Source organism: Bombina bombina, chromosome 4, assembly GCF_027579735.1.
Source record: "Bombina bombina isolate aBomBom1 chromosome 4, aBomBom1.pri, whole genome shotgun sequence".
In the NCBI taxonomy this organism is placed as follows: Eukaryota; Metazoa; Chordata; class Amphibia; order Anura; family Bombinatoridae; genus Bombina; species Bombina bombina.
The window spans coordinates 54,537,482-54,556,482 of record NC_069502.1 but is presented as its reverse complement, the minus strand read 5'-3'; the positions used below and the strand labels follow the sequence as shown (position 1 = coordinate 54,556,482).

At 40.8% G+C, this 19,001-nt stretch overlaps 1 protein-coding gene across 1 annotated transcript in view; it reads left to right on the top strand.

The window, feature by feature from the left end:
• Window positions 1-19,001, top strand: part of LOC128656857 (embryonic protein UVS.2-like) — a 184,280-nt gene that overhangs the window by 128,242 nt on the left and 37,037 nt on the right. The window contains exons 9-10 of the mRNA XM_053711023.1: window positions 8,727-8,845; window positions 13,714-13,716. Coding sequence (XP_053566998.1) covers window positions 8,727-8,845; window positions 13,714-13,716 — 122 coding nt within the window. The remainder of the gene's footprint in view (window positions 1-8,726; window positions 8,846-13,713; window positions 13,717-19,001) is intronic.

Sequence of the window (19,001 nt, the reverse complement as noted above, 5' to 3'; positions counted from 1 at the left end):
CTTTAATACTCTTTATTGTTTTTGTTGATGTCAGAAGCACACTATAAGTAGGGTGACCACATTGCCACTTTAAAAAGAACTTTTCAGGGCTGTTTAAAGAAATGTTTTGTATAAGAACCCTGACATATGTATTTTTCATATGTGTCCCTTTTTAAAACGACAATATGGTCACCCTAACTATAAGGCAGACCTTGTTTTCTTTGTGACATAGAAATAGGCATTTGGGAGGAGTTAGCGAGGTGTATTAGTAGAGTAGCCTGCACTTTGCTTTGGGCACATCGACACAAGATCGATATGTTCAAAATAGCGAAGTGCAGTTTGCAAGGGTGGTAGCAGCCATGTTTGTCTCGGTAGCTATCAGCTGCTGAGACAAACATCGCCTAAGTTAGTTAGTGTAGGTGTAAATAAAAGGTTAGTACCTCATGGCAATATTTGAAGTGTGTCTACAGAAAAACTAAATTTTAGTTTCCATGAGTGCATTGTTTTCGCCTTGTAAGCACATTTTGAATAGAGCCCACCCCTTCGCAATAAAATGCTGACAAGCGGTGATGTCTCGCTGGCATTGCTTGGACGTGCTCTTTTGTTTGAACAAGGCAATAGAAGCATTTTTCCGATGGTCCGTCGATGTTTTGAACATCGGGCCTTAATATTAAATGATTACACCTCTGTCTATGTACAGCATGTAGCTTAATAAGCGTATAAAGCTCAATAATAATACCCACAAAATACGTTGCAATAGATTTTTTAGCTATTTTAGGTAAAGTGAGTAGGTTCTTAGCAATATAAAAAGTACATAATTCCTTAAAGGAAGTCAAAAGGGTGTGCCTAAATCCCATGCACAATCTGAGGTAAATATCTTGCACATAGTGTATTGACCTGACAATGTAATTTTGTTTCATAGTGTATAATGGCAGAGTATATAGAGATACCAGACATACAGAAACAATAAAAATGGTAGAGAACATTCTACACTAAGCTTAAGAAAACATCTTTGACACATTATTACATACTCCCAGGTTTCATAATCTAGCCCAAGTAACTCCCTGGCAGCTCCTTTGTAAGGAGAAATGCTTAGAAAAATGAATTACTCATTAAGTAGCTGTTAGAAAATACAGCCATATAATTTCCTGAGCTGATTTCTGCCTAGTACCAGACCCCTGAGTGGATATCAAGGCCTGGGAAGCTGAGGAGGCAGGGATACCACAGTAGAGAAGCCAATTTACCTCAGAGAAAGCTTGAAAGCTTTTTAGAGTGTAATACAATAATGTAGTGTGCACCAAGCATAATAAATACTTTTTCCTCATAACAACATGCTCCCTGAACAAGAGTTTCCTATATTTATAAGCTAACTGCCCTGAGCATTTAATGGTTGTCTTAAAGGGCCAGGCACCTATTTTCTAAAAATAAAAGCCATAATAAATATTTCCCCAGAGCTGCCAGAAGGCTCTGAAGTGCAACAGGGTTACTTGGCTATGTCCTTGATAAGAATAGTGTAGGTATGGAATTGAAAAAAAAGAAAAAAGTATGTTATGGGGAGAGCTATCTATCTATCTATCTATCTATCTATCTATCTATCTATTGGGTACTTATAGAGCGCAAACTAATCACCAGTGAGGGTCTCAAGGCGCTAAGGGAAATCGAATAGGAGGATTTGGGAGGGGATGGGCAATCAGTTGAAGAGCCAGGTTTTGAGGTCCTTTCTGAACTTTGTAAGGGAGGTGAATTGTCTGAGGTGCAGCGGGAGGGTGTTCCATGTCTTTGCTGCCATGTGAGAGAAGGATCTTCCTCCCGCTGTGGATTTGCTGATGTGGGGGATGACTGCTAGTGCTTGGTCGGCCGATCGGAGTTGTCTGGTGAGTGGTGTAGAAATTTACACGGTGGCTGATGTATTTGGGTCCGATGTTGTATAGGGTCTTGAACACATGGGTAAAGAGCATGAAGGTGATTCTCTTTTTGATGGGGAGCTAGTGAAGGTTCCTTAGGTGTTCGGTGATGTGGCATTGGCGAGGGATGTCGAGGATGAGTCTGGATGAGGCGTTCTGGATAAGTTTGAGTCTCTTTTGGAGTTTGATGGTGGAGCCGGCATAGAGTGCGTTGCTGTAGTACAACCGGCTGCTGATGAGGGGGCGTGGGTGACTGTTTTCTTGGTTTTGGTAGGGATCCACTTGAAGATTTTTCGTAGCAGGGGAGAATATGGAAGCATGTTGAGGTGATGGCATTGATTTCTCGGTCCATGGAAGTGGAGAGTCCAGGATGAAGCCTAGATTTTGTGCGTGGTCGGTTGGAGTTGGAGGGGGACTGAGGGTTGTGGGCCACCAGGAGTTGTCCCATGCAGATTTATTGGGTCTGAGGAGGAGGACTTCAGTTTTGTCTGTGTTCAGATTGAGAATGGTGTGGGATAAGCGCTCCAGATAAGTAGAGCCAACCAGATTATTATGAAAAATAAAATGAAATAACAAGAGGAACTAATGATAATAAAAGAGAATTTTTATAGTGATTTAAGTAGATAACTAGTTAATGCATACAGAATATGTTAGCATATACTCAATTACATAAGATGCCAGCATCAGTAACAATCAAACATATTAATCATATTAAAAACAGAGAAATACAGCCGATATAAAATTTCTAAAAGGTTCCCTGAGTGATTCTTAAAAATATATACGAATATGAATAAACTTGATAAAGGTAAATGACTCTTAGCACAGTGAAATTGGCTCGGCTAAATGTTACCAGTATTATTTTTAAGCAATGGAATATTTGGTCACAGTATTCAGTGGAGGCGTCTGATCTGTTCAGCCGTTAGGAGTAACTGTGAGTGATGGATCGGGAGGTGTGACGTCACGTCACCTGACTATTGTATTCCTCCAATCTCTGTGATATGCTTAAACACAACAAGTTTGAAATTTGTATCCAATTCTCAATTGTAACAAAGTATACTTGTTTATGTGATGGTTAGTATCAATACTTGCAAGTGTCCAATGTCCAAAGAATCTGTCCAAATTTGAAAAAAAAACGGTTTGTTTTATCAGCAGCTCTGAATCCTATGGAGTGTTGATCCGTTTGGTTTTATGTCCGTTCTGAAATGTGAAACTTGTCCTTATCCGAAGAAGCTCCTAAGCACTTGGTTTTTAGTGTATATTAGGGCTATGATGGGAGCAAAGGAAGAAACAAGGGGGCACACAGGAATTATTCATACATCGATCTCAGTGTTGATTCAAGGAGATAGAAATGAACCTGTTTTTGTGCCAGTAAAACAATTTAGCAGTTCAATAGCCTTAGTATATAATTGGTTACACACAGGAATTACTCATATGTCCTCCCTCTATATTAATCATAGAGATAGGGATGAACCTGTGGAGTGTAACACTACCAGTAATAAAATTCTGAATTGACAGGAGTAAGCAAATCTACGCGTTTCGGCAGTGTTAGCTGCCTTTATCAGGATCTTGATAAAGGCAGCTAACACTGCCGAAACGCGTAGATTTGCTTACTCCTGTCAATTCAGAATTTTATTACTGGTAGTGTTACACTCCACAGGTTCATCCTATCTCTATGATTAATATAGAGGGAGGACATATGAGTAATTCCTGTGTGTAACCAATTATATACTAAGGCTATTGAACTGCTAAATTGTTTTACTGGCACAAAAACAGGTTCATTTCTATCTCCTTGAATCAACACTGAGATCGATGTATGAATAATTCCTGTGTGCCCCCTTGTTTCTTCCTTTGCTCCCATCATAGCCCTAATATACACTAAAAACCAAGTGCTTAGGAGCTTCTTCGGATAAGGACAAGTTTCACATTTCAGAACGGACATAAAACCAAACGGATCAACACTCCATAGGATTCAGAGCTGCTGATAAAACAAACCGTTTTTTTCAAATTTGGACAGATTCTTTGGACATTGGACACTTGCAAGTATTGATACTAACCATCACATAAACAAGTATTCTTTGTTACAATTGAGAATTGGATACAAATTTCAAACTTGTTGTGTTTAAGCATATCACAGAGATTGGAGGAATACAATAGTCAGGTGACGTGACGTCACACCTCCCGATCCATCACTCACAGTTACTCCTAACGGCTGAACAGATCAGACGCCTCCACTGAATACTGTGACCAAATATTCCATTGCTTAAAAATAATACTGGTAACATTTAGCCGAGCCAATTTCACTGTGCTAAGAGTCATTTACCTTTATCAAGTTTATTCATATTCGTATATATTTTTAAGAAACACTCAGGGAACCTTTTAGAAATTTTATATCGGCTGTATTTCTCTGTTTTTAATATGATTAATATGTTTGATTGTTACTGATGCCGGCATCTTATGTAATTGAGTATATGCTAACATATTCTGTATGCATTAACTAGTTATCTACTTAAATCACTATAAAAATTCTCTTTTATTATCATTAGTTCCTCTTGTTATTTCATTTTATTTTTCATAATAATCTGGTTGGCTCTACTTAGCTGGAGCGCTTATCCCACACCATTCTCACCTCTTTATCGTATAGTCTGTAATTGGAGATTTTATCAGACCATATTAGGGATTCAAGCACAGAAACCTTTTCCTGATTAGCACTCACACCACCCTTTGTTTGTTTGTGTTCAGATTGAGCCAGATGTCATTCATCCAGGCAGCGACTGCTGTCAGGCCTTTGTGGACGTACTTTTTGGGGGTGGTGGGATCTCGGGTGAGTGAGATGATTAACTGGGTGTCATCGGCGTAGGAGATGATGTTGAGGTTGTGGCATTGGATGATAGCAGCAAGAGGGGCCATGTAGATGTTGAAGAGGGTGGGGCTCAGCGAAGAGCCTTGCAGTACACCGCAGTTGACTGGTGTGGGTTTGGAGGAGAAAGGTGGGAGTCTGACTTTCCGGGTCCTGCCCGTGAGGAAGGAGGTGATCCATTCCAGGGCTTTTCAGCGGATGCCGGCATCTTTTATGCAGGTGCGGAGGGTGTTGTGGTTGACAGTGTTGAATGCTGCTGAGAGGTCTAGGAGGATGAAGACGGCGGTTTCTCCTCGGTCGAGCATGGTGCAGATGTCATCTGTGGCGGTGAGGAGGGCGGTCTCTGTGCTGTAGTTGCTTCTGAAACCAGATTGGGAGTAGTCCAGGGTGTGTTTGGCCTCATTGTGGTCAATAAGTTGCAAGTTGATGGACTTCTCTATGACTTTGGCTGGGAAAGGGAGTAGAGAAATAGGGCGGTAGTTATTCGGGTCTTTGGGGGTCTGCCGAAGGTTTCTTCAGCAGGGGTTTCAGTTCTGCGTGCTTCCAGACATCCGGGAAGGTGTCAGTTTTGACGGAGCAGTTGATGGTGCGGCAGAGTTCAGAGGAGATGGTGTTGCTTGCTATATTGAATATGTGATGGGTGCACCAGAGTAGATTGATTTCATGATTCTGAGGGTGTCCTCTGTGGTGAGAGGGCTCCAGATAGTCCATGTGTGGGGGGTGAATTTGGGAGGGGTGTCAGTGGGTGTAGGGGGGTGGGTGGTGGAGGTTAAGTTATGAGGCGTGAAACTGTCATAGATGTCAAGGATCTTGCGGTGGAAGTGTGCAGCGAGGGTATCGCATAGTTCCTGGGAGGGTGGGATGTTGGTGGTATCGCTGTTAGATTTAGAGAATTCCTTGATGACAGAGAACAACTCCTTGCTGTTGTGTGCGTTAGAGTTGATTCTGTCTTGGATGCTTTTTTTGGCGGTTTTTATGAGGTGGTGGTGGGTTGTGATTGCTTCCTTAAAGGCAGCTTTTTTTGGAAGGCTTTTGCTGGATCTCCAGGTTCTTTCCAATCATCTGCAGTGGCGTTTGGAGTCCTGGAGGGGGCGGGGTGAACCAGCTGGCCTTGTTGATGGTTTGGTGGCTTGACGGTTTCTTGAGGGGGGCAAGGGTGTTGGAGCAGTCAGTGATCCAGCGGTGGAGGTTATGGGTGGAGGACTTGGTATCTGTGGAGGTAGGTGGGGAGGATTTGTTTAGGGTGTGGTGCAATTGGTCTTGGATGATGTTGTTCCAGTTTCTGCGGGGCGGGTGGTACTGCCAGAGGTGGGTGGTGGGTTTGTTTGAAGAAGAAGTGTATACAGTGGGGGTGAGTCCAGAGGAGTTCAGTAATGTGATTGACTGAGATGTGGTTGTCTGTGGAGAAGATTGGGTCGAGGGTGTGGCCGGCTGCGTGGGTTAGGTAGTTTACAATAAAAATGTGCTATTCATTTTGGATCGATTTGGAAATTCGTCTGAATTCGTAAAATTCGGGATTCGGATTGATTCGAATTTCCGAATTAAAATAGTGCCAAATCTACCGAATAAATCCGAATTAGTTCGGATTTATTCGGATTTATTCAGTAGATTAAGATGGCCATGGATTACACTAGTATTGTACAGTATATTAGGTTAAATCACTCTGCTATGGGTTACACCTAATATACAGTACATAATACTAGTCTAATACACAGCACATCCCACCTAACACTTACCGAAATTCCGAATTTCCGAACCGAATCCAGCCAAATTTATTTGAATCCGAATAAATCCGAAACGAATCCGAACTGAATTGATTCAAATTTTTCCGAATTCAAATCGATCTGAAATTCAAAAAAATCTGAATCGATCCGAACCAAATTTTTTGCCATTCACATGTCTAGTTTACAAGTTGTTTTAGTCCGATGGTTCCAAGGTTTTCCAGGAGGGTGGAAGTGTTGTGCTCATTGGGGTTGTCAAGATGTAAGTTGAAGTTGGGGTTGTCAAGATGGAAGTTGAGGTCACCAAGGAGGATGTAGTCCATTGAGGCGAGGACATGGGGTGTGATGTTGTCAGTGATGGAGTCACAGAAGGTGAGACAAGGTCCAGGAGGTCTGTAGATGAGGGTGCCGTGGAGGGTAGTGTTGGGGTTTACCTAGATCTTGAAGTGTAGGTGTTCCAGGCCTGTTGAGTGGTCGTTGGAGCTAGTTGTGACTTGGATGATGTGTTTGTGGATGATGGCGATGCCTCCTCCAGGTCAGTTGCTGCGGTCTTTGTGGCAGATCTTATAGCCATCGGGTATTGCAGTGACATTGTCCGGTGCTGATGCAGATTCAGCCAGGTCTCTGTGAGGAAGGCAATGTCTGGGGAGGTGGAGTCTAGCAGGTTCCAGATTTCAAGGGCATGCTTGTGGATGGAGCGGATGTTGAGAGGGATGCAGTCGAGGTAGTTGCGGCTGTATTTTGGTGGGTTAGTTGGTTGGGTTGTGGTCCGGAGGGAGGGGAAGGAGCAGTTGCAGCAGGTGACGGGTCCAAAGGTGTTGGTAGGGGATGCGTGGTGGCAGGTGGACAATCTACCGGTGTTGAGCGCGTGGAGGGTGCTGGTGTCATAATGGCTGCAGTTTCTAGAGCCAAGGTTCATGGCGTTGGGTGTGGTCGGTGCACGGACGGGTGCTGGTGGGCTTGCCTTTGCTGCGTGGCCATGCAGCGAGCACCATTAAATACAGCAGAAAGGTGGGCGGGCTGGTTAGCTGGAGCAGGGGTAGGTGCTAAAATAAAACAGAGAGCAGCAAAAATACAAAGGGAGAAGGGAGAGAGGACTTACTTCAGTAGTGCTGGGAGCACCATTAAATACAGCAGGAAGGTTGGCGGGCATTTTAGCTGGAGCGGGTGTAGGTGCTAAAACAAAACAGAAAGCAGCAAAAATACAGAGGGAGAAGGGAGAGAGGACTTACTTCAGTAGTGCTGGGAGCACCATTAAATACAGCAGGAAGGTTGGCGGGCATTTTAGCTGGAGCGGGTGTAGGTGCTAAAACAAAACAGAAAGCAGCAAAAATACAGAGGGAGAAGGGAGAGAGGACTTACTTCAGTAGTGCTGGGAGCACCATTAAATACAGCAGGAAGGTGGACGGGCTGGTTAGCTGGAGCGGGTGTAGGTGCTAAAACAAAACAGAGAGCAGCAAAAACACAGCAAAAATACAAAGGGAGAAGGGAGAGAGGACTTCCACTGGCTATGCTGTACCTGTTTCAGAGTACCTACAAATAGCCTCTGAGGTGTGTGTGTGTGTGTGCTGTGTAAAGTAACTTACCTTATGCAGCACCCCTCCACTGGCTTACCAGGCAAGTCAATGTTAATGCCGCTGCAGCAAAATCCAGTAGAAAGCCCATCCAGTGCAGGAATCGAGTAACGCAGAGGATTGCAGTAGGAAATATCTGTGTCCCTCAGGGGGAGGCTAAGGACGAGTCCCCATGATGCCTAAAGGTAGTTATGGATGAGGTCCCATTAGGGAAATGCTGTGTACATAACATGGTATTCCTGGGTCCATGTATTATTCAGGTGCTACGAAGAGTCTTTTCTGTCTTCTGTGTAAATAATACTCCCCAGGGACTCTGGATCTCACATAAATTTGAGCTCCCAGTTTTAAATCCATTTGCAAGTAGATGGAACAACCTCTATTTTCAACCATCTCCTATGAGGCCAATAATAAAACTAAGAAAAAGAAGGGAAGTGGGTGGGTTTTTAAAGCACTCGTATGGGTTCTATTATATCCCATATGTTATGCAGGACTGTGGAACATCATCATTTATGAAAGAAATATTTTACCATTTTTTGTATTTTTATTATTATTATTATTATTATTATTATTATTATTATTATTATTATTATCATCACCATGATATAAAACAGTGCTACACACATCATCTATAGAATGTTTGCACCCTTCTGCACTTACACATCATTGTCTTTATTGCCTTTATAAAACTTAGTTTACTGTGGTGCCACAATTAATACCAATCCTGGGGTTATAACATCACCGGGATACCCTAATCTATATCCACCTTCTGTCGATTGTTTCTGGATTATTACTGCAAGCCCAGAAAATAAGGTAAATTATTTTATTTTTTTCTTAACACAACACAAAACACTCATTTAAAGGGACATGTAACTCAGATAAAAAATAAAATTTTAAACAACTTTCCATTTTACTTCTGTCATCTAATTTGCTTCCTTCTCTTGGTATTCTTTGTAGAAAAGCAAAGCATACCTATCTATGCTAAAGAACAGCAGTGCAATACTGTAAGATAGCTGCTGACTGGTAACTGCACAAATATGCCTCACCCAATGTGTTCAGCTAGTTCCCAATATCACATGACACCCTTTGGCCAGTAACTGACTTGGATATATATATTCTGGGAACTCTTGAACACGTTTGCTAGGAGCATATACCTTATAAAGTGTGTTTTTATAAGTGAGCAGATGAATGCACACATGAAAAAAGCCTACATGAAAATTCCGCAAAGAAAAAAAAAAAAAATCTCATCAATGCTCACGTGAAAAATATCCAGACTGACAGGCCCATTTATCAAGCTCCGTATGGAGCTTGAAGGGCCGTGTTTCTGGCGAGTCTTCAGACTCGCCAGAAACACAAGTTATGAAGCAGCGGTCTAAAGACCGCTGCTCCATAACCCTGTCCGCCTGCTCTGAGCAGGCGGACAGGAACCGCCGGAAATCAACCCGATCGAATACGATCGGGTTGATTGACAGCTCCCTGCTGGCGGCCGATTGGCCGCGAGTCAGCAGGGGGCGGCGTTGCACCAGCAGCTCTTGTGAGCTGCTGGTGCAATGTTAAATGTGGAGAGCGTATTGCTCTCCGCATTTAGCGAGGTCTTGCGGACCTGATCCGCAGTGTCGGATCAGGTCCGCAAGCCCTTTGATAAATGGGCCCCAAAAAATTGCTGATATGGCAAAATACACACACAGATAAATACTCACATGGATGAATACTCACACAGAGTTTTATTATATAAAAACTGAAACGCTGACACTAGGATAAATAAACTAATATACTGCTCACATGGGGGAGGGCTCAAGCTGACTGTGGTTTTAAATAAATATACTTCATTTTTCACATATGCTAGTCTCTGCAACTCTATATCTAATGTGCATATTGCTGTTACCAAGCTTTATATCGAAGTGTACATATGTCCAGAAAGTAAATAGCCCTGCAGTTATTTATTTTTTTTATAGCCCAAAGTGACCATGTGATCACAAAGCCTAACACCATTGTTAACAGTTAAGCAAATTTCACACCCAATTGTTTTGTATATTAACATTGGTTACAGTAAAGTTTGTGAGGTTGTGGGTTGTTAGATTTTGGGCTATTTTAACCTTTTAAAGCCGTTGTTGGGGTGGAGCCAAGACATGGTCGCATAATTGTGGAGCTCCAGGCAGTACAAAGTTTTAGAAGGCTAATATGAACTAGCAATAACAGCTGATGGGATCCTGAGTCACCAAACTACCGACCGGACTGACTGGGTCATTACCTGACAATAAAAAGGTTAAGCAGCAAGTGGAAGCGCTTAAACAAGGAAGCAAGACAGACGGAGCTGTACAGTGTAACGAGTAATAGCTAATGTCGGACGACCACGTAGTACGGCTGAGATCGCTGACTTCCCGATTGCAGGTAGAAAGTTGGTGACAGCCGGGGATGTTAATTAGAAGGCGATGCAGGGTATGTGAGCGGTGGAGATTTTGAACAGGAGGAATTTAAAAGATAAGACAAGAGATCACAAAGGCTAGAGGGCAGTAATATAATACAAAATAGAAAGCATGAGTGTGACACTGTCATAAGTCCTCAGATTTCCGCCTCCCTCTAATCAGTAGCAAGGGTGATCGCTCTTGAAAGCTAACAAATCTGTGACTCATAGAGCCTGTATTAAAGTGAGAGTTACATAATTTTCAGAGCTAATTAAGCAAAATAAGCTCTCTCGTAGGGGTAAAGGCAGGTCTTTAGATACACAGACCACATGATGCAATAGATAGCGACCTGTTTCTGCTTCATTCTCACAAGTCAAATAGACTTTAGATGGACACACCTTGAGAGGAGATAAACTTCTGAATACAAAAGACACAGAGACCTATAAGCAGCATAAAGGGACAGCGACCTGATAAAGAAAGCTAAAAGCAAATAACTACAAAGAAGGGAAACTATATTAATAGCAGAGAACTATCACCATGGCATCTAAAAGAAATGCAAAAGCTACGCCATTAGGCAAACAAACCACTGCTCCCATTTTCTTCAAAGCTAGCAGAGGAGAAAAAGCTCCAGAGCAGCATTCACCCCGATCAGATGGAGAACAGGGCTCCACTACAGGGTACCTAATGGATTTGGGCAGTCAGACGCCATTAACGAAAGCAGACCTTGATAATTTGGTGTTGAAGCAGGATATCTCCACTAACTTTGAGAAACTTCTTGAAAAAATGGAAACGCTGCAGAATACCATTACCAGTAGTCTTAATGAACTTAAACAAGAGATGGGGGAACTGGGAACCAGAGTGAACTCTCTTGAAGAAAACGGAGATGCCTTAGCAGATGGTTTAAATGAAATTGCGAGTCAGACAAATGCCCAACAACACGATATAGAAGATATCTATGACAAACTGGAAGATTTGGAGAATCGGAGTCGCCGATGTAATATACGGTTGAAAGGAGTGCCAGAATCGGTGACCCCTAAAGAATTTTATACATATTTGCTCAATCTGTTCCAAGGTATAACGGGCAACAACGGAGTAAATAAATTTCAAATGGAAAGAGCTCACAGGAATTAACAGCCTAAACCTAAGGGAGATGAACCGCCACATGATATCATCATTAGGATGCTTAGATATCAGGAAAAAGAAGAAATCCTTATGGCAGCAAGAAGAAATCCTACATTTAAATATCAGGGAAATGTTGTTCAGTTCTTCCAAGACTTATGCTTAAGGACCCTGCAGAGACGGGGTGCCCTTTGGCCCCTTACATTGCAACTAAGGAAGGCCCAAATCCCATATAGATGGGGCTTCCCATTTGTTTTGCACATCCCTTGGGAAAATAGGATGCTGTCCATTAAGGAACCGGAGGAGATCCCAGACATCTGTAGAAAATTGAAGTTGGATATACCGGTTCTTCAACAACGACAATCTCCTGCAGGAAATGAAGCGAGGAGCAGACCGCCTTTCAAGAAAAGATGGGCTAAAATGCCTGAGAAGAGACGGAAGACATGAAATCTCTGGTGATTGTTCTGGAAAGAAAGTAAAGGAATTAAAAGGTCAATAAGAAAAGGGAGAGTTGGGGCTGATCCGAGCTCCTTGGATGGACTAAGTCTTCTAAAGTTAGGAGGACATAAAACTAGGAACTTAAGGAAAATACAGGTCATCGGACAGATGAGTATAGTTTAATGTTGTTCATATTGTTCTAATTTCTTTTTTTTATATATATAATTGAGAGAGGCAATGTTCACAAAATGTGGTATAAACTATCTTGGCCTTTGTAAAGGGACTAGGTGCAGGTGTGATGGAAGACGCTACAAAGACTCTATAATTTTTTTTTTTCTTCATGACAGGTTTCAGGAGACGCTTCCAAAACTCATATAGACACCAGAGTAGTGCCAAATTGAGACTACTAAACGGTTAAAAAGGTTGAATTTGTTATTCCAAAATGACTGAGTAATCTACAGCTAAATAAAAATGCTAGCCTTTGATGATTAGACTGTATAAAGAAGTACTTATACTGCCTTTTAGGTTATTATAATGCAATACGTAGTTAATACTGTGAAAATTATTGTTTATGTCTTATGTTATTTTTTGTTACTAAATGTTTTTAGCCAGGGGGTGCCATTTAAGGATAGAATAGGTGGTAGTAACGTAAGGGGAAGGGAGGAGGAAATAGGCCAGTGAGATATGATGAGGTACAAGGATTTTTCTATGCATTAGATATTTTCTTAAGAATGGGGGTTGAAGGACAAAGAGAGGGGAAGAGAAAGAATAACAATGGCACATAATTTTATACTCCTTTCACACAACGCGAGGGGACTCAATATGGATATTGGGCCATGTCACAATATCTGAAAATAAGAGCCAAATTAATATTTTTGTAAGAGACACACTTTGTGAAAACAAATATCCCAAAATTTTGGTGGCATCACTTCCTACTACATTATCACGCTACAGCGGATACCAACAAAAGGGGTGTTTCAATTTTGATACATAGATCACTTGATTTTGTGATGGATAAGGTGACTAGAGATAAGGATGGCTGATATGTCATAGTTCAGGGTACGCTTCAGGGCACAAAGGAGGTCACAGAACATGTTCTTCTCTGGGATATCTGCAATGCTCACACAATGGTCACAGACAGATTAATTGTGGCTGGGGATTTTAATGTTAATATGTCCTCTTTTGGTGGGTCAGATACTTTGAAATTAACAAACAAACAACACAGACATAACAGTATTGTCAAATCAATTCGGCACTCACTGGAGGGTCAGGGACTGGTGGACTCATGGGAGGCTTTAGGTAATTCAGAACACAATTACACCTACTACTCATCTGCTCATAAGACCTACACAACACTTGACTATATTTATGTTAGTCAGATTCTAGTACCGAATTTAGTGACAACACACACTCAGGCATGTGTCTGGTCTGACCATTCACTTATTTTATTGGAGCTTAAGATCATGGACATATAACCCGACCTTACTGAAAGACCCTGAGATTTACGGTAGAATTCAAAAGGCATTGACTGAATACTGGGAGGTAAATGTAGGGTCAGTTGAAAATCCATTAATGACATGGGCCGCTCACAAGTCTGTGTTGAGGGGACTGTTGATAAAGGAAAAGGCACTGAGGAACAAAAAAGTGACGGCACTAGCTAACACATTACAAGGGGAGGTGGAACAATTAGAGAAGGAACACCAGCGCACACTGTCCGAGAGGGTGTATAAGAACCTGGTTCTAAAGAGAAGAGAATTAGCTAAACTACTAAATGATGCTTCAATTAGAGCCGCTATGTGGCTAAAAGCCCATTATTTTGTGTTTGCAAACAAACCGGACAGATATTTGGCAAATAAGCTAAGGGAAAGAAATAAGTTCTTCTCTATACCTAAGCTAGCCACACCGAGGGGGGAGCTTACCTCGAACCCGCAAGAGATAGCGGACAGTTTTACCTAGTATTATGAACAACTATATGATGGGAATAAAGTAAAAGTAGGAAATATACACCCAAATCTCATAGGCCTAGATTTAGAGTTTGGCGGTAGCCGTCAAAACCAGCGTTAGAGGCTCCTAACGCTGGTTTTTACCGCCTGCTGGTATTTGGAGTCAGTCAGGAAAGGGTCTAATGCTCACTTTGCAGCCGCGACTTTTCCATACCGCAGATCCCCCTACGCCATTTGCGTATCCTATCTTTTCAATGGGATCTTTCTAACGCTGGTATTTAGAGTCTTGGCTGAAGCGAGCGTTAGAAATCTAACGACAAAACTCCAGCCGCAGAAAAAAGTCAGTAGTTAGGAGCTTTCTGAGCTAACGCCGGTTTATAAAGCTCTTAACTACTGTGCTCTAAAGTACACTAACACCCATAAACTACCTATGTAACCCTAAACTGAGGCCCCCCCACATCGCCGCCACTCTATTAAAAATTTTTAACCCCTAATCTGCCGCTCCGTACACCGCCGCCACCTACGTTATCCCTATGTACCCCTAATCTGCTGCCCCTAATACCGCCGACCCCTACATAATATTTATTAACCCCTAATCTGCCGCCCCCGCTATCGCTGACACCTGCATATTTTTTTAACCCCTAATCTGCCGCAACCTAAATTATACCTATGTACCCCTAAGCTGCTGCCCCTAACACAGCCAACCCCTATATTATATTTATTAACCCCTAATCTGCCGCCCCAACGTCGCCTCCACCTACCTACAATTATTAACCCCTAATCTGCCGACCGGACCACACCGCTACTATAATAAATGTATTAACCCCTAAAACTAAGTCTAACCCTAACACTAATACCCCCCTAAGTTAAATATAATTTAAATCTAACGAAATAAATTAACTCTTATTAAATAAATTATTCCTATTTAAAGCTAAATACTTACCTGTAAAATAAACCCTAATATAGCTACAATATAAATTATAATTATATTGTAGCTATTTTAGGATTTATATTTATTTTACAGACAACTTTGTAATTATTTTAACCAGGTACAATAGCTATTAAAGAGTTAAGAACTATTTAATAGCTAAAATAGTTAAAATAATTCAACTATTGCTCTCTCTCCCCCTCTCTTTTGCTGGTAATAAAAAAAAGGTGCCAGTACTCATTGATTAACTCACACACACACAACATGGATTTGGACTGCACTCTCAAACCAGACTGGGTACACATCCCATGACTCTACACAACCCACAGCAAAATGCAAAATGGAAGGGTTAGTTACAGCATTGTGTGGCTGTAGGTTAGGGACCCAGGGAGAAGGAGACCTTGACGGGGTCCTGGCTGTTTCACCATTTGGCCAAATGCTGTAACTAACTCTTCCATTTATTTTGCTTTTAATCTAGCTGTATGCTTGCAAGGGATAGCTGTAGGTTAGTTGCCTCACAACAGTAAGTCCTTCAACTACTGTAAGCTGCATTAAAAAAAATAACACCCAATCAGCTTCATCAGCGCTGGCATACTTTGTTTTACTGCGATCTTATGAGATTTTGCTGAAATCTTGTGAGATTTTGATAGTAAACTTTATTAAACTAAGTAGGGAAATAACATGACTGCGCCTGCACATGCCAAATGCACACTCGCTTGCAAGTCCTGGGACAAGCCTCCTGATTGGCTACTTAAAGTCACTTTATAATGGGATGTGGCTACTTAGAAACTTTTGAGGTAAAATATCTTCCTTTTTACAAAGAGATGTTCAGCTGATATTGTCTAATCAGTTTTTTACAGCTATGCTGCATTACTTCCAAAATGTGGGTATCATTTCCTTTTAAATCACTCACACTGTTTTCAGTGCTTTCAGATTTCTGTGTGTTAGGCTGTGTGATTACCTGGTCACTTTGGGCTATACTTAAAAAGAAAAAACTACTGCAGGGCTATAACTTTCTGGACAAAAGTGCACTTCAAAATAAAGCTTGGTAACAACAATGGGGTCGATCTGATAAAAATCGTCGCCCGCAAAAGCAGGCGACGCCAATATTTGCGCGGGTTTGGTATCCTATATACGGCGTAACCTAGAAGTTACGCACGTATATTTCTGCCGTCGCCCGTAGTTTTTTGGGCCATAGGCAGGTATACCAAACCCGCGCAGTTTGGTATCCAATATACAGCGTAAGGACTTACGTTTCGAAAATGGAGAAATCTTACTCCATTTTCACCTCGCCACAAAAAGCAGCCGTAAGAAGCCTTACGCTGACTATTGGAGCCCCGTAACTCTCTAAACTAGCTGCTAAATAAACCTAACACCTAACGCATGTGCAATGTCTATCTAACTGTCAACCGCGATCTGCTAAATAAAACCTAACACCTATTGCATGCGCAATGTCTATCTACCTGTCAACCGCGATCCCCCGCCGCAATCCCTAATAAAGTATTTAACCCCTAAACCACCGCCATCTACATAAACTAACCCCCTACTGTGAGCCCCTAAAACCGCCGCCATCTACCTGATCTATCCCCTAATCTGACCCCTTACACCGCCGCCAGCTATATTAATATTATTAACCCCTAATCTAATATCCATACAGTAATAAACTCTATTACCAGCCCTTAAAGGGACAGTATACTGTAAAATAGTTTTTCCCTTAATGTGTTTACAATTGCTTTTTTTACCAACTGCAGAGTAAAAAATGTATGAAAATTAGCTTTTTAAGGTTTATTTCTGTATATTAAAGCTCTGATTTTGTGTTTTGAAGCCACAACCTAATAAAATAGGTTGAGCTTGTAGGTATAATCAGATCTCATTACTGTATCACATTGTGCACATATACCTGCTTCTTTATCTTATATCTGTCCTTAAAACAATCACCAATACTTTGAGAGAACAATGGAAAATCAACATTTTATTACCTTATCTCTGCTTTATCACACTGGGAGTGTAATTTCTTCTGCTGGCTGTGTTTACAAAGCTTATCTATAGCTGGTACGCGCGGCCACAAACTTTCAGAATAGGTGGGGATACCACATGCTAAATTAACAATTTCAAATGCCAATATAAGGGTAAAGGAGCTACTTGTAAACAATTTAATACACTCCAGCAGGTAAAGTGGATCATTGGGAACAAATTAAAGGGGAGAACATTTTTGAGTAAACTGTCCCTTTAAAAGGGCCTTTTGCGGGGCTTTGCCCCAAAGTTAACAGCTCTTTTGCCCTATAACCTGCCCTCCCTACACCGCCGCACCTATATTAACCCCTAATATAAGCCCCTTACACTGCCGCCATCTATATTATAATTATTAACCCCTAATTTAATCTACCTACCCCGCCGCCAGCTATATTATCTATATTAACCCTAAGTATATTATAGTTAATATAGTTATTACATTATATATATTAACTATATTAACCCTAATTATATTAGGGTTAATATAGTTAATATAGTTACTATAATTTTTATATTAACTATATTAACACTATCTAACCCTAACACCCCTAACTAAATTCTTATTAAATAAATCTAATTTGTATTATAAACTAAAATATTTCTATTTAAATCTAAATACGTACCTATAAAATAAACCCTAAGATAGCGACAATATAATTAATAATTACATTGTAGCTATGTTAGGGTTTATATTTATTTTACAGGTAAATTGTTAATTATTTTAACTAGGTATAATAGCTATTAAATAGCTATTACCTATTTAATAGCTACCTAGTTAAAATAATTACCCAATTACCTGTAAAATAAATCCTAACCTAAGTTACAAATACACCTACACTATCAATAAATGAAATAAACTACAAATATCTATCTAAAAATACAATTAAACAAAACTAAACTAAATTACAAAAACCCCCCACTAAATTACAAAAAATAAAAAAAAGATTACAAGATTTTTAAGCTAATTACACCTATTCTAAGCCCCCTAATAAAATAATAAAGCCCCCCAAAATAAAAAAAAATTCCATACCCTATTCTAAATTAAAAAAAGTTCAAAGCTCTTTTACCTTACCAGCCCTTAAAAGGGCCTTTTGTGGGGGCATGCCCCAAAGAAAACTGCTCTTTTGCCTGAAGAAAAAAAAAACACAATACCACCCCCCAACATTACAACCCACCACCCACATACCCCTAATCTAACCCAAACCCCCCTTAAATAAACCTAACACTACCCCCCTGAAGATCTCCCTACCTTGTCTTCACCACACCGGGCCGAACTCCTCATTCGATCCGGGCGATGTCTTTATCCAAGCGGCAGCAAAGTCTTCTTCTATCCGGCAGCATCTTCCATCAAATGGCATCTTCAATCTTCATTCGTCGCTCTGACGACTGAACGACGAATAAGGTACCGTTAAATGATGTCATCCAAGATGGCGTCCGTCGAATTCCGATTGGCTGATAGGATTCTATCAGCCAATCGGAATTAAGGTAGAAAAATCTCAAGTTCAATCCGATTGGCTGAACTTGCCGGATAGAAAAAGACTTTGCTGCCGCTTGGATAAAGACATCGCCCGGATCGGATGAGGAGTTCGGCCCGGTGTGGTGAAGACAAGGTAGGGAGATCTTCAGGGGGGTAGTGTTAGGTTTATTTAAGGGGGGTTTGGGTTAGATTAGGGGTATGTGGGTGGTGGGTTGTAATGTTGGGGGGTGGTATTGTGTTTTTTTTTTCTTCAGGCAAAAGAGCAGTTTTCTTTGGGGCATGCCCCCACAAAAGGCCCTTTTAAGGGCTGGTAAGGTAAAAGAGCTTTGAACTTTTTTTAATTTAGAATAGGGTATGGAATTTTTTTTTATTTTGGGGGGCTTTATTATTTTATTAGGGGGCTTAGAATAGGTGTAATTAGCTTAAAAATCTTGTAATCTTTTTTTTATTTTTGTAATTTAGTGTTTTTTTTTTTTGTAATTTAGTTTAGTTTATTTAATTGTATTTTTAGATAGATATTTGTAGTTTATTTAATTTATTGATAGTGTAGGTGTATTTAAAACTTAGGTTAGGATTTATTTTACAGATAATTGGGTAATTATTTTAACTAGGTAGCTATTAAATAGTTAATAACTATTTAATAGCT